Source organism: Centruroides sculpturatus, unplaced genomic scaffold (assembly GCF_000671375.1).
Source record: "Centruroides sculpturatus isolate CEXI.00-Female unplaced genomic scaffold, Cexi_2.0 scaffold222, whole genome shotgun sequence".
In the NCBI taxonomy this organism is placed as follows: domain Eukaryota; kingdom Metazoa; phylum Arthropoda; class Arachnida; order Scorpiones; family Buthidae; genus Centruroides; species Centruroides sculpturatus.
This window is the reverse complement of record NW_019384483.1, coordinates 686,796-702,095: the sequence shown is the minus strand read 5'-3', so window position 1 is coordinate 702,095 and position 15,300 is coordinate 686,796. Positions and strand designations below refer to the sequence as shown.

The following is a 15,300-nucleotide window of genomic DNA, read 5'->3' as shown; positions in this document are numbered from 1 at the left end:
ATTCCACTTGTTTGTTGCTTATGTGGCATAGGTGTCTTGTGGCAAAGATGAATTTTTCAATGCTGCTTTTCTGTTCTGCACTACATGTATGTATTCACCTTAATTTGATAATTATAAACTTAAAAATAATTACATCAAAAGATGAGAGAGAAAAAATCAAAATAATAATAAAACAATTTTTGTCAAACTAAATAGTAGTATAAAAATTTTTAACAGCAAAAAATTTTACCAAAAAAATTTTTATTACATTTTTGTAATAAAAATTTTTTTGACTTTGTTGTACATAAGTCCAAAGTAGCAGCTGAGTTAATGAATTACTCATATTAATTAATCCAGCTGCTATTTTGATAATAGGAAGTTCTTTACTCCAGTTGACTTGTCTTAAAGCAAACATCCACAAAGTGAATTCTCATGTTAAAGTGAATTTTACCACTGCCCTGACAAAACACCATTCTCACAATGTTAATTTAATTTTCATGTGATAAAGCAAACAAAAATTTTACCAGAATTCTTTAAACCAACTGTAAATTAACTCCACAACCCTCAAGAAATAACCCTACTTCCAGTTTGATGTAATTAAAATTAGTACTGTAACAAATGCCCTATTTTCAGTAGAATAGATTTTTTTCCCATAGTAAACAAAGACAGGTTTGACCTCCAACTGTAAAGCAATTCAAACATTTGGTAACATTTGGTTTTAACAGACCAATCAACTGTAGTAAAAAAATAGGAGTTATAGTTTAAAGACATCCACCCCTTTAAATGGATGAAGTCCCACACAAATGTGCTAGTTTGTAAATATGGTAATGCCAGGTTCAGCTGCTTTGGCCAAAATGGGCTTTTTATTTTTACTCTTTTGGCCTAAAAATATTTTATACTTTTAAAAATAATCTTCAACAGAAAAAATTGCAAATTTCTTTTAGCTTTGTTTAACCACTGATATACTACTCTACATTTAAACAGTGAATATCATCTCCTTCTCATTTTGTTTGATTTGAAAAATTATTTAGAATTTGTTTTTGTTAAAGTTAAATAAAATTCAACTTGACTTACTTCTGCTGTAAACCAAAACAGTGCTTATTTCCAAATATTTTCACAAACGTTTTCAAACTTAGTTCTTCTTCAGGTGAATAAACGGGTAGAATCAATGTTATTCGAAATCTGAACGCAATGTTCTAAGGAAACTCGTGCAATCATCGTGTTAAACTTGCGCATGCTCTGTAGATAGAAGGATCGCTTTTGGCTTCTTAAGTGTCGTAAATAAGAGTTTTGGTTTACAGCAGAAGTAAGTCATTTATTTTACAGTGTGTAAAGAGGAGATTATTAATTCAACTTAATTCAATTAACTTAATATAAATATAGTATAATATAAGAATATAATTATATTTATAATCTAATATACTGTATTTACTCACATATAAGATGAGATTTTTATTAATTTATCACAGCTTCAAAAATTCCTAGGTCGTTCTATATGTGCAAACAAAAGATTCTTTGCATTTTTGCAAATAATTTTTGTGAACCATGTATTCACATTTTTTACCAGATGCTTACCCTCTTGTATTTAAAAATATAAGTATTTTATCTGGGTCAATTTGAATCGTTCTTGTATATTGTCAGGAGTAAAGATGAATAGCAATAGGAAAAGCAAAGCTTTTGAATTGAATTCCAGATTGAAATTCCAAAATTACATGGGAGCACAATATATGTTTTAATCCATTCCCACGTGAAAACAGATGATTACTCAGAAATCAGAATTTGGAGAAACTCATAAGTGTAATTGCACAGAGAGTTGATTTGACTGTTAAGAATTGGCAAAGAAAGGTTTCCAATTGTCCAGCTTTACATGAACAAATTATGTTGTTGATTTTACAAAATTTTTTCCTTAACATTTAAAATGCCAGTAATTTTTGTGGGATAATGTGTGCATTTACATTCATTTGATATTTTATTTGTGATTAAACAAAATAATATCACACCTCATCCTATATGCAAGGTTGTCTTATATGCGAGTAAATATAATATTAGAATTACCAAACAATTTGCCAGATTTTTTAAAATTGAGCTATATTTGTACTTAATTAATGATCTGAAACAAAGTAATTTGGCTAGTGGTAGTTGGTTAAGGCTGCTATCAATTCATATTTTAAAAATTTATTTATTTATAACTACTAAATTTGTCAAGAGATGGTGGTTTAACTACTTCTAGCTAAATTACTTTGTTTCGAGTCATTAATTGAGCTGCTCACTTGCCAAATCAATTAACTCCACAAAACAAAATGTATAAAAATTGATAATATAAATTATTAAAAAAAAATTTTTTTTTAATTTAAATTTAAATAAACACTGTAGAATGTATTTTCATATACCATTACATTAAGGCATAGCTTTAATGTAACAATATTTAAAATTAGTTACGTGAAAAATGTAAAAATAACGATTATATTAAAGATTTAAAAATGGAGTTAATTGATTTGGCCTTGAATGGCTCAGTTAGCATGAATAAAGCCCAATAAAAATCTGGCAATCATTTGGTAATTTTTGAGTTTATCCCAATAGAACAAATACAAACTATATTTCAAATTATACATGAATGAACTAAACCAAACAACTGGAATTTAAATTATTTTTAAAATATGAATAAATTAACATAATAATAAATTTAATACCACAGATACAGTGCCACCATTACCCTGTAATAAATTTAATGATTACAATCAGTTTTAATTAATACAGTGACACTCTGATTATCCAAAAGCTGATTAACAGAATGTCCAATTATTCAAACCATCACTTGCCTTCCTTTCTCTCTCCTACTGACATCACCCTACAATTCTTCTACATCATGCAACTACATAATTAGTGACACCTATTTGCTGTGATGGATCCAAATGATTAGTAGTATGCTACTTGGAAATTAATGAATAAATAAATAAAGTACAGGTACAACAACACTGTGCTTCTACCCTGTAGTTTTATTCTTTACATGTTAATCCACTTATCCAAATTTTCAATTATTTGAATCACTTGCAGAACAAGTCAATTTGGATAATCAAAGTTCTACTGTAATTTAGAAATATTTGGATTAAAAATATCAACCTGCAATAGAATTCAAACTTATAATTCCTGCAAACTAGTAAGGTAAATTACTAATGACAAGTTGACTCGTATAATTTGTTGCAAGATAATTCTAAATTACATATGACTCAGGAATCTAAGACCAGAAAGTTGAATAATGTAATGTAATTATTTAGTTTTAAGGTCTAAGTTCAGGGCATATACTATATTAATCTTTCTATCAAATGTTTAAAAAGTTAATAAATAATGAAGTTATTCATATACAGGGTTACTATTCAAATTTTTGTTTTAAATTCCATAACTTTCCCTGACCCTCACATCACTTACAGAATGGCACACTAACAAAATAAAACAGCATTTGACTTACTATTCACATATGTTATTGCTTCTTCAACTTTTTAATTAGTAATCTTTTCCAGTTAACAGTTAAATATTTTTTTATAATTGCTGAAATATTAAAATTAAAAATTTTAAGACCAAGCTTGGTTAATTGAAACAGAGTCAACAAATTAGAAACAGTTCTACTGGATTTAGACAGGAAAATGGAAGCTCAACAGAATATCAAAAATAATATTTTAAATATAACTAATCAACTCAATCTGTTGTTATTTGGCTATCCGATGACTGATAACATGAATATCAAAGAAAGCCTAATAAATTTCTGTAGAAAGATTCTGAAATTGACAGAATTTAAAGAGGAAGAAATAACCAGATCTTACAGGAAAAGAGCTCATGATCCTAAAAATTGCAATAAATACTATTGAAAGAAAAAATCAAATATTATCAGTCTTTTATAACTACAAAAACATATCATGTGAAAAAATTTATAGCAATTTACGATTACTTCCCAATCTCACTCAAGAAACTGGGGATCGTACCAGGGCTGTGGAATCGGATCCAGAAGGAATTTCTGGATTTGGAGTCGGAAAAAATGTGTCAACTCTCACTCCGGTATTTTAAACTAAATTAAATTTTTTTTATTTAAATGAAAGAAAATTCATTTTACATCTAATAATTTTTTAAAATGTTTTTGTATTTTGTTATAATTCATTTATTTTAAATACAAAATGCAACAATTTAATTTATTAAATATATTATCAATAGTTTTCTTTGGAGTATTTGTGTTTAGTAGTTAAATTATTTTGATCCAATTGAATTTGAATATTTTTGATTCATTTCTTTATTATCCCCACTCTAAATAAGTACAGTAGACCCCCCTATAAAACGGGTTCCTATAATTACGATTCCTATATGACAGCGAAAAAATTGCGATGGTATCCGTAAAAAACTCCTATAATTATGTAAAACGTCATCGAGCAGCCGAACTACTTTCCGCGCCGTCAAGCGCCACGCTACGGAGAGATTTCTATCGTCTGTACAGTATTATATATAAATTAGGTACTGTACATATAATTATATATTAATTATATATAAATTAGACATTGTATATATAATTATATATTAACTTAATTTATTGTAACTTTATTATAATTATATATATATTTTCCGCTGCCTGGTGCCACGCTACGAAGAGTTTAGGCGAACTATTGTCTGTACAGTATGTAAATTAGGTACTGTAAGTCTAATACAGCACTGTAATTTTATACATTTCNGAATTTCGACACGTATATTATATAAAAACACATGCATATTCGAATGCAGTGTTGTGTCAAAATTTCAAAGGAATCAGTAGGAACAAACAAACATTACATTTTTATTTATATAGATAGAAGATGATCTGCTTTAGTTCATTTTCACAGAAAAGCAAACTTAGGACATCGTACTCTTAGTGCCATCTCATACTCGTAGCGTACTCTTAAGCCTTAACCTAGATTATATCTTTTAATTTATATAAACGTTTAACGGAATAATATACAGCCTATGTTCACCCTGAAGTTCCATTCTAAATATTGGTGAAAGATACATAATATAAGAAAACAACGNTTTATTTACGTATTTTATTTTATTTTTCCGTCGATCTGCGCAACCGCAGTTAATTTTTAATTTAATTTTGTTCTACGTAAATTTTCGAATACTTTGTTCGTTTTCGTTATAGCAGTAACTGAAGAAGGCCGATAAAATCGGTCGAAAACGTTATTAGAGTATTGAATTTTGTTGCTGGAATGTTATAGAAGGCGTTGTTTTCTTATATTATGTATTTGAATTAGTTCCAGTAAGAAATTTTTTGATTATTTTGATTATTGGTGAAAGAATTTTTGAAATCGGATGAATAGTTTCGGAGATTACCTGCTACATCCAAACTAACTTACTTACTTACAAACATTACCTCTTTAAAATATTAGTATAGATAAAAGTATTTGAGTAAATGCCCGGGGCTCCTTTCAGAGTTCAGAGTAGGGTAACCCCCTATGAGTGCCTCTGTCCCCCATAAAATGACATGGTATTTAATTTTGCCAGAGTCAGGAGTTGGCCTACTAAAATTATCAAGAGTTGGATTCGGAGTCGAGTGTTTTTTACCGACTCCGCAGCTCTGGATCGTACAGCCAAAATTCTTCTGTTTTATATAGAAGCAAAGAAGATATGCAAATTCTATTAGGAAATGATTATGTAATTTATAGGAATAAGAAAATTACTTATAGTTTTATAAAGAATTACTTGGTTAATACTAGGTCTTTTTTAGATGCAGAAATCAATTAGTGTGGTAAATACTAATGTAAACCACAATAGTAGTGATAATTTTGACAGTTATATTCATCATTAAACAAAAAAACTGAGATCAAAGTCATTAACTGGAATACCCAGTGTTAGAAATAAGTTTTTTTCTATTTCAAAAAACTATCAGGGATGCATGATATCTTAGGATTAGAAGAAACTTAGATTACTAAATTAACTGAAAAGGAGATAAAACTCCTGCAAGGATCATTCAATTATATTTTGGTTCTAGCAATAAAAAAACCTGGAGTTGGTAGGCCAAAGGGAGGAATGATGCTATTAATAAGTAAATCTTTGGAAAATTTGGTTCATTCTTATTAGAGTTCTTACATAACATTTGTTATGGTTAAATTAGAAAATTATAAATTTAATGAGTTCCCCAAATGCAATTCCTGTGATTCTAAGTAAAAATAATTATTTGTGCTAAGTTTACTGCCATTTTGAGTTTTAAAAATTGATTTTTCAAGATGAATCAGTCTAGGAATTCATTTGATTCTTCTTTCCTTGAAAAAGTTCATGTAATGTCCATTTACGAAAACCTGACTCAAATGAATTCAAAACTTGGTTAATTTGTGATGATAATATTTGTTCGGCTTGTTGCATCATTTGCTGAACCTCGTGTAGTGTTAGAGATGATGGAATTAAAGCATTTGCAAGGCATGTCGATTGCAAGAAGCATGAAAAAAAAGGTGCATCTTCTCGTTTACTTCCCCTCTCTCAGTCATAGCATCAGCAAACAAAGCAGTTTACAAAGATGGCAATCCTACATGACATGATGTGATAATTCTTTGAGTAAAAGGGAATAAGATTACAAATTTATTTCATAGTACACAATAAAAGCATGCATGTCTACATATAAATGGAGAATTTTCATGTTTCTTTCGAAAGATTAATTCTGGGTTTTCAATCATTTTTCATTTTTAAGCTTGATTTTATTAATTAATGAATGTACCATGCTCTTAATATAAATCATTGATTTTTTCAAACTAAAATAAACTTTAGAAAGTACAGTGGAATCTCTATATTCATCACATTTTGATGACTTCCCCCCATATTAGTCAGTATTTTCTGTATGCATCGTCATTCCTAACATGAGCAGTGGCACTACAATCACACACTTGCACCAATCAGCTAGCCATGTTAGCTTAGTGTTGCCAATTTAGCTAGTTTTTTGCTAGATTTAGTGGATTTATGAAGAATCTAGCTATGCAAATTACCTAAATTATAATGGTCTAGCTATTTTTATAATGCTATCTAGGTACAAAAACTCAATTTTAATGGAAACAATATGATTTGAATATTTTTATTAAAATGTCTAGCTATAAATTTGAATTTTGAGTTGGCAATACTGTCAACTAGCTGTAGTTAATCAGTTTGCATTGTGCGGTCATGGTGTGTGTTCTTGGTTTTTCATGTTGATTATTTTCAAAAACTCAAATTTCAATGGCTCCAACAAAGCACACTGAAGAAAAACAGCAAAAAAAGGAAAGCTGTTAGAACAACAATAGAAATAAAAAAATTATTCTTAAATCTGAAAATGGACAAAGTAGAGAGTTTGTGGCCAAAGTTTTCATATCTAAAACATGAACGTCGAATGTTAAGCGCTGCCAACTTGCAAGCATAGAAGTTTGACAATGGCATTTAGAACGTCATTGAAATAATGCTCAACATTCCAAACACCATTATCAAACTTCTAGGCTTACAAGATGGCGGTGCTCAATGTTCATGTTTTAGAGATGAAAACTTCAGCCGCAACCTCTTTAGTGTTTCCAACTTAGCCAAAGATTTTAATATGCCAAGATCATAATTGGAATTACCTAATGTTTTAATTGATGGTATGTCTTCTAAATAACAATAACCTTACTCTTCTTCCCCTTCTACCACTATACTATATTTATTTAGTACAATAAAGATAAAGTTTTACAAACAACATTTTTATTTTTGTATCTTTTTTAGGATGGGAGTGGATTAATTGAATATCAGTTATTTATTATGAGAAAAATTGTTTCTATATTCGTCATTTTCCATATTCGTTAGATCCTTAGACACAGATTAATGACGAATATAGAGGTTACACTGTATTCAAATGAATCGGAATCGGTAGAAATTTTGGTATTGTCCCATTACTACTTCTCATATATCAATGTGTGAGTTTATTCAAAGTTTTTTTGCTTCACTTTTTTCCTTATGTATTTTCAAATTAATTTGGTTATGTCTTCTGAAATTATTATCCTATACTTGTAAATCTGTAGCTTTACATGAACTAAAAAAATTTGAATATGGTTGCCATAAATATTGATTGCATGATCAACAAATGAAAATGCATCATCTTAGTTTTTGTCATTTTTTATTAGATAAAATCTAAATGATAAAAAAAAAAGATTTTTCTTATTATTTGATAAATCTTAACAAAGTACATTGTATTTTTTAGTATGATTTAGTTATTTTTTTTAGAAAATGCAAAAAAGTTTTCATTATTCAAGTGTCTTAATGATCTGAAGCAGATCCCTAAAAGACACTGAAAACATTTATTTTTCTATTTTTTTTTTTATTAGACTGACTGTTGGAAAAGTAAGAAAGGTGTGTGGTAATTACTTGTGATATATTTAAGTGCTTTACTTAATTTTTAAGTGGGTGATAGCATTAGAAGTAATTGAGCTTCTTGAATGTAAGCAAGTCAAAATTCTAAACTTGTTTAATTATAAAATTGTATATTAAATATGGCATTGACAAAATTTACGCCTATAATGTTTTAATGGAAGATTTTCACTTGAAAGATGGACTTTCCACTACAATTTATATATACCAATTTTGTCAGATGATACATGTCCAAATTCAAAAACTGACATACAATTGGATAAGTTAGGATTATGCTGCTCTAACAGTTTACATCTCAAATTCAACAATAGAGCAATTATGAGATGGCAAAGTCTTTGAAATAAATGAAGTGATAAAGGAAATTTTATAGTTGGATAAAACTTTTATAGTTTTAAGTAACAAAATCAATTTTTTTCATTTCTTATCCCATCATTTTTGACAAGTTACAGCTAGTTATGATATAATAGGCTATTGTTTGAAAAAAAAAAAATAAATGTTGTCATTCTTAAGTTGATTCAAACAGTTTTTTTCTTAATTTTAAATATTGTTGGCCAGCATTGCCAATAGAATAACAACAACAACAGCTGTAAAATGGAGTAGTCATTAGTATTTTTTTTTTTATTTTTTTATTTTCATTTTTACATTCTTTTTTTACTAAAAGTTTCTAGTAATGTTATTCAGGTTAATAAATTATTCTGATGTATACCAGTGGCTTTATATCACATTTTAAATTATTTACTACAAGAGTTTTATAAATATATAACAAAAGATAAGGATTAAATTACTTGAATTAGTTTTTCCACAATTCAATATTTTGTAAATTTTAATTTTTTGGTAAATGATACATTGATCATAATAATATATATTTTTAATTTATATAATTTTTTCTTCTTTAGATTTATCAAAGTACATGAATCGAAAAAAGTTCATATCTTTCAATGACTAATAATAAGTTACAAAATCTTAAAAAACAGTTATGATATCCTTTATTTTTTTTATCATCATTTAAAGAATGCAAATTCTTTTTTAGATATTTAAAAACTAATACACTAAGTTTTTGTTTTGTTAAATAGTTTTTATTTTAGAATGAGTTTATATCGAATTATTTTATTCATATATTAATTCTTACCTTAATTTCATATTGGGCTTTGCCATTGCTGCTTGTGATTTTCCAATTATTAACCTATAGAACAATTACATTTTATTTCTTGGGGGATTAATTTTATAAGAATTTTCATCATGCATTGTTAGTTGAGGTTGTTATTTATAATTATTTAATACTGAATATTTTAATTGTGAAATAATATGTATTCCTTCAAAATTATGCAGAATTTATGAGTTATTAAATTTCATTTCATGACAGTGTAACTCCATAACATGTTAAAACCAAAAATTCCCTTTGTACAGAATTTAGATTTAAAATATTTAATGAGAAATTTTTTGAAACTATAGCTTCATCAATAGATAAACATTTTAAGTTTAAAAAATAGATAATATATATGTTCTTTCTTATATTTTGGAACAAACCAATTAAAAATTTTATATATACAACAAAAATAAATAAAAATTATTAAATAAAAGTTTAAACACATACATTGAATGTAAAATATATAATACATAATTAAATATCCACAACAATAATAATTACCAAGACCAATATCAAAGTATAAATTGATTAATATGTAAGCATATAAACTAAAAATCCAGAATAAATTCATTTTTTCTACATATGTGTACACAAATAATTGAACATGCTAATTTTCTGTTGCACAAGTATTTGACTCCAAATGTTCTATTTTTGAAAACTGTTTAATATTTAGAAATAGTAATCCTAAAAGATGAGTATAGAAACACCATTAAAAAATTTTAAACCAGAAATTTGATAAAAGATAAACTTTTCATAGTGAAATATTTAAAATGTGTCATTATTTTTGAAATGTCCATAAATGATATAATTAAGAGAGTGAAAAAGAAGAAAACACTATCTAGAGTTAAAGAAAGTGGAAAAAATAGAGAAACAGGGTAAAAAGTGTAAGCAGCTAAGAATGTTGCTATTGGAAGGTAATCCAGTCTCTTTGTAAACTGAGTGAAAAGTTCAAAATATATGAGAGACAATTACATGGACTATTAAAAAAAAAAAAAAATATTTTTTATCAAGATAAGAATTTATGCATCAAAGTTGTTATAGTAATGAGTCTTACTTTACACTGAATAAATGTATAAAAAAATAAACGTTTTACTGTAAAACAAGAGATGATGTTCTGCCAAAAATAAAATTCCAACAACACACAAAATCCCAAGGATTTGGTTTGGATACCACGTACTCTGTCTGAGTGGAGATTACATGTTTCAATCAGATATGGCAATGGCCCACTACAGTATGTTCAAGACACAATTGCTGCATTTGAACAATATGGTACATATATTTTAAACACAATGTACAATACCTGGTATAAACCAATCAAACAGTTTTAGTGTCAGTTACAGTAGAAAGTGTACACAGAAATTGATGCGAATAGTGGGAGAGGCTAATTCCATCAAAGAACTTTTCAAAAGAATTCAGAACAAGATCTGCCAAGTTACAATTGAGAACTTCCAGAACCTTTTGTAACATATTAAACAAAAGTTCAAGAGAGCAGACCTTGGAGTAGACACAATTTTGTTACACTAACAGACTTCTGAAATACATTTTCTTTAATTTATTTTTCATCCATTGTTCATTTTGTATCCCAACAACTTTCAGAAAAAATTCATTTTAATACAGTGGGTGATCGGTTAAAAAACAGTTCAGATAACGAACACGTTCGCGAAAGATTTTTATGATCGGACAACAAACACATGTTCAGATAACGAACACTTTACTGAACAAACATAAAAAGAAGCGACAGAAAATAATGAATACTGATTGATTTTCCCTTATCTTCAGGTAACAATTCAAAACCTTTCGGAGTGCGGGAGACGTCAACATCGACGCTCAACCCGATACCGATAGAATAGTATCCATCCGAATTTTGAAACTCTCCCTTGTAATCCCAGCTTTTTATTTATGTTTCTGACAAATAATTTCTATAGTATTCGCGAGACTGTCGTATGGGCACTTGTTAAGTTTTGCATCGGGGTTTATTTACGAAAGGTGAAAGTTTAACTGTACCATCGGATAGTCAACTTTTTAATACCAAATTTCGAATTTCATCCAGGCCTTGCATTTAAATAATTTTTTGTGGGCTAGTTGATTTCTGTTCTCTGAATTTTGAAAGTGCTTTTCTGAACTTTTATTTGAAAAAGAAACTAATAATATTATGGAGCATAAAAAGAGTAGAGTGTCAAGAACTGTGCTCACCATAGAAACGAGTAAGAGATAATAGCCAAGGTAGAAAGTGGGCACAAGATGTCTGATGTTGCTAGACAGTATGGCTCGAACAGGTCTACAGTAGGCACAATCTTAGCTATGAAAGATATATCAAGAAGTCTCAAGCTGTTAATGGAGTAATGAAAATCACATCTGAGAAATAAAGAGCATTTTAGAGCTCATAATTTAACCTGAAACTGATCTAACGACATAAGTCCAGGGATGTCAGAATAACAATCATCCAAGTGGCATCCAAACCAGAATAAGGCTAATGGGGTTGGGGATCTCTACAATTATAATACTATTAATTACTTCCGAAAAATCCTGAAGAAAAGAGAAAAGCAATCGACTGTGACCGTAGGGTCGGCACCTCTTCGGCGCCCTGTCAGGATGACACCACCGAGTCTCTAAGGGACTCGGAAAACGCGACTTTATGTCACGAGATTCGCGAGCGGTAGCGTGTGAGCGCTTGGATTCGGAGTAGAGGTGAGGAGAGAGACGAGGAAGTGACTTACTCGGACTCCCTATTTTCTAACAACTAACAATTTTAATAATAAACAAAGAAAATACAGAGATATCGGGCATATTATCGGACTTAATTATACTAGGCCGTTGAGAGAGAGAGTTTACAAACGAATCGCGGGTTGATAAATACCTTGTCGATGGACAGTTCTNTAGTATATTAAATTATCAATCTTGAACTGAAGTTGAAAATTATTAATTTAAAGTGATCTTGAAGATTTTTTCTTCATCTTTTGGTAGAATTTGATATTTATATTTCTAATTTAGATTTTATATATTAATTTTGGTTGTTGTTAAAAAATATTTTAAATATTGAACTAAACTTTGTTGAAACAATAGGTTTGTAAGGATGTATAATCTATTTGTTCATATATGTTGGTTGAAATGACATATGAAAATTATTTTTCCTTCCCTAAATTTAATAATGTGTGAACTAAAATTTCAGAATACAGTGGGTGATTGGTTAACGAACATAATCTGTTCCAAGACTTTGTTCGTTATCCGATTATAGATTTACCATAGGTTTTTATAGGAATTTGATTAATTCGTTCTGGAGACTCCAAAAAATAAAAAAATATATGCTTTTTGTACTACGTTTATTTATATGTAATAATGTAATAGTAGAATAGATATGTAATAGCATATATATATATATATATATATATGCTATTACATATCTATTCTACTATTACATTATTACATATAAATAAACGTAGTACAAAAAGCATATATTTTTTTATTTTTTGGAGTCTCCAGAACGAATTAATCAAATTCCTATAAAAACCTATGGTAAATCTATAATCGGATAACGAACAAAGTCTTGGAACAGATTATGTTCGTTAACCAATCACCCACTGTATTCTGAAATTTTAGTTCACACATTATTAAATTTAGGGAAGGAAAAATAATTTTCATATGTCATTTCAACCAACATATATGAACAAATAGATTATACATCCTTACAAACCTATTGTTTCAACAAAGTTTAGTTCAATATTTAAAATATTTTTTAACAACAACCAAAATTAATATATAAAATCTAAATTAGAAATATAAATATCAAATTCTACCAAAAGATGAAGAAAAAATCTTCAAGATCACTTTAAATTAATAATTTTCAACTTCAGTTCAAGATTGATAATTTAATATACTAATGAACTGTAAAAAAAAAAAAAAAAAGACAAAAGACAAGATATTAATCAAAATAGAATAAATCTATGTTATAGAAGCAGAATTAGGGCATACAAAATAAAAAAATATAATGCTATTTAAATTCCACTTTCATTTTATCATGTAATTAAAAAAAGAAACTTAAATATAAATGCAATAGATGATAAGAAAAATACAATGATACCAGAGATAAATAAACTTAAAACTTTGTGCAGATTAAAAAAAAAATTAAAACAATGAAACTGAGAAAGTGTCTTATATGCATATACACATGTTAATGAAATTGCTAATATTTAAATAATTTTAACTTCATTTTTTTTTATTTTAATATATATTGGCATGCTTTCAAGCATTATTTTTCCATTTTTAACAAATTTCAGTTCTTTAAAATCAACTGTGATTATTTTTTAAAATTTTATGCATTAATTTTTATTGTTTTTTGTTTCATTGTATATGTTAAGTTTTTAATTAGCTGTTCCAATACATATAAAAGCACAAATATATATAAACTGCAATTTTTTAAATAAAATGCATGTTTCCAAAAACTTATGACAATAATTGCTATGTAAAAGAATCAAAAGAATTATTTAAATATTTTTATGTACATTGAAAAAATTAGTATTAATGCTCATTTATAATGAAACAATATAAATTTCAGTATTTACATAAAATCTTTTAAACTTTATTTAATGCATCTTAAAAAACATTGACTGTTAACCTTTAATAAAATTGCAACTATTTAAAAAATTTTAAGTTTATTAAATTAAATTTATATATAAATTTATGAATAAATATTTTATATTATTAATTTCTGCATATTTAAAAATATCATATTGATGTAGATAACAAATTTTGTATCTTAATATTTTATTTTAATAATAGATCTATCAATGCAATCTTTAATTGTTAGTAACTTTGTTAATACAGTAATATGTACATATTTTAATTTATTGAAGTATATTAAAATAAAATATAAATTGACTTACTATATTCTGAAACTTCCCGCATAAACTGAACTGCTAAACGCTTCAGCAAATCATTATGCTGATCTGCAACAAATAAACCTAGAAACGTAGATGATGTATAATGTTCAAGGCATATCCGATCTGGCAATTCATGCCTTAATTTTTCTACAACATGTTTTAAAGCACGGACTAGATGTGAAATGCTATTATCTGGTGCCTATTATAACAAACAAATATTTTTAAAATGAAAATGACTTTCATTTTTATTGTTTATATTTTTACTTAACTCTGATGCAAAAAATATGTTAATTTAAAACAATTGTTATGGCCTTCAGCTGATAATAAATTAATTTATCATGTAAAGTTAACAATCTAAAATACTTTAACACTTTTTTATACACAAAATATACTAACTTATCTTACATAAATGCAAAGTTTTAAATAATAATAAACTAAATGAGCAACTATTTATTGTGACATTGTCACAATGCCAACTGTAAATTTTAATCATATTTTTAATTTATTTAATTTAAAATATATGCTCTCCACCTCAAATTAGTAGTGGCTTGCCCATGTACATCCTTTCCTTTAAGTCATTCCTAAAATTTTTGAATTGAAATAACGAGACTTCTGGTTTGCATCATAAGTTCATATATACAGTAGACACCCTATAAAACGGGTTCCTATAATTATGATTCCTATAAGACAGCAAAAAAATTGCGATGGTATCCGTAAAAAACTCCTATAATTACATAAAATGTCATTGGGCAGCAGAACTACTTTCCGCACTGTCAAGCGCCACGCTACGGAGAGATTACTATCGTCTGTACAGTATTATATATAAATTAGGTTCTGTACATATAATTATATATTAATTATATATAAATTAGGTACTGTATATATAATTATATATTAACTTAATTTATTGTAACTTTATTATAATTA

General features: G+C 27.5%; 1 protein-coding gene across 1 annotated transcript in view; it reads right to left on the bottom strand.

Moving 5' to 3' along the window:
- The window catches only part of LOC111621524 (protein UBASH3A homolog), a 139,358-nt gene that overhangs the window by 74,575 nt on the left and 49,483 nt on the right, over positions 1–15,300 (bottom strand). The window contains exon 4 of the mRNA XM_023363682.1: positions 14,377–14,572. Within this exon, the coding sequence (XP_023219450.1) occupies positions 14,377–14,572 (196 nt within the window). The remainder of the gene's footprint in view (positions 1–14,376; positions 14,573–15,300) is intronic.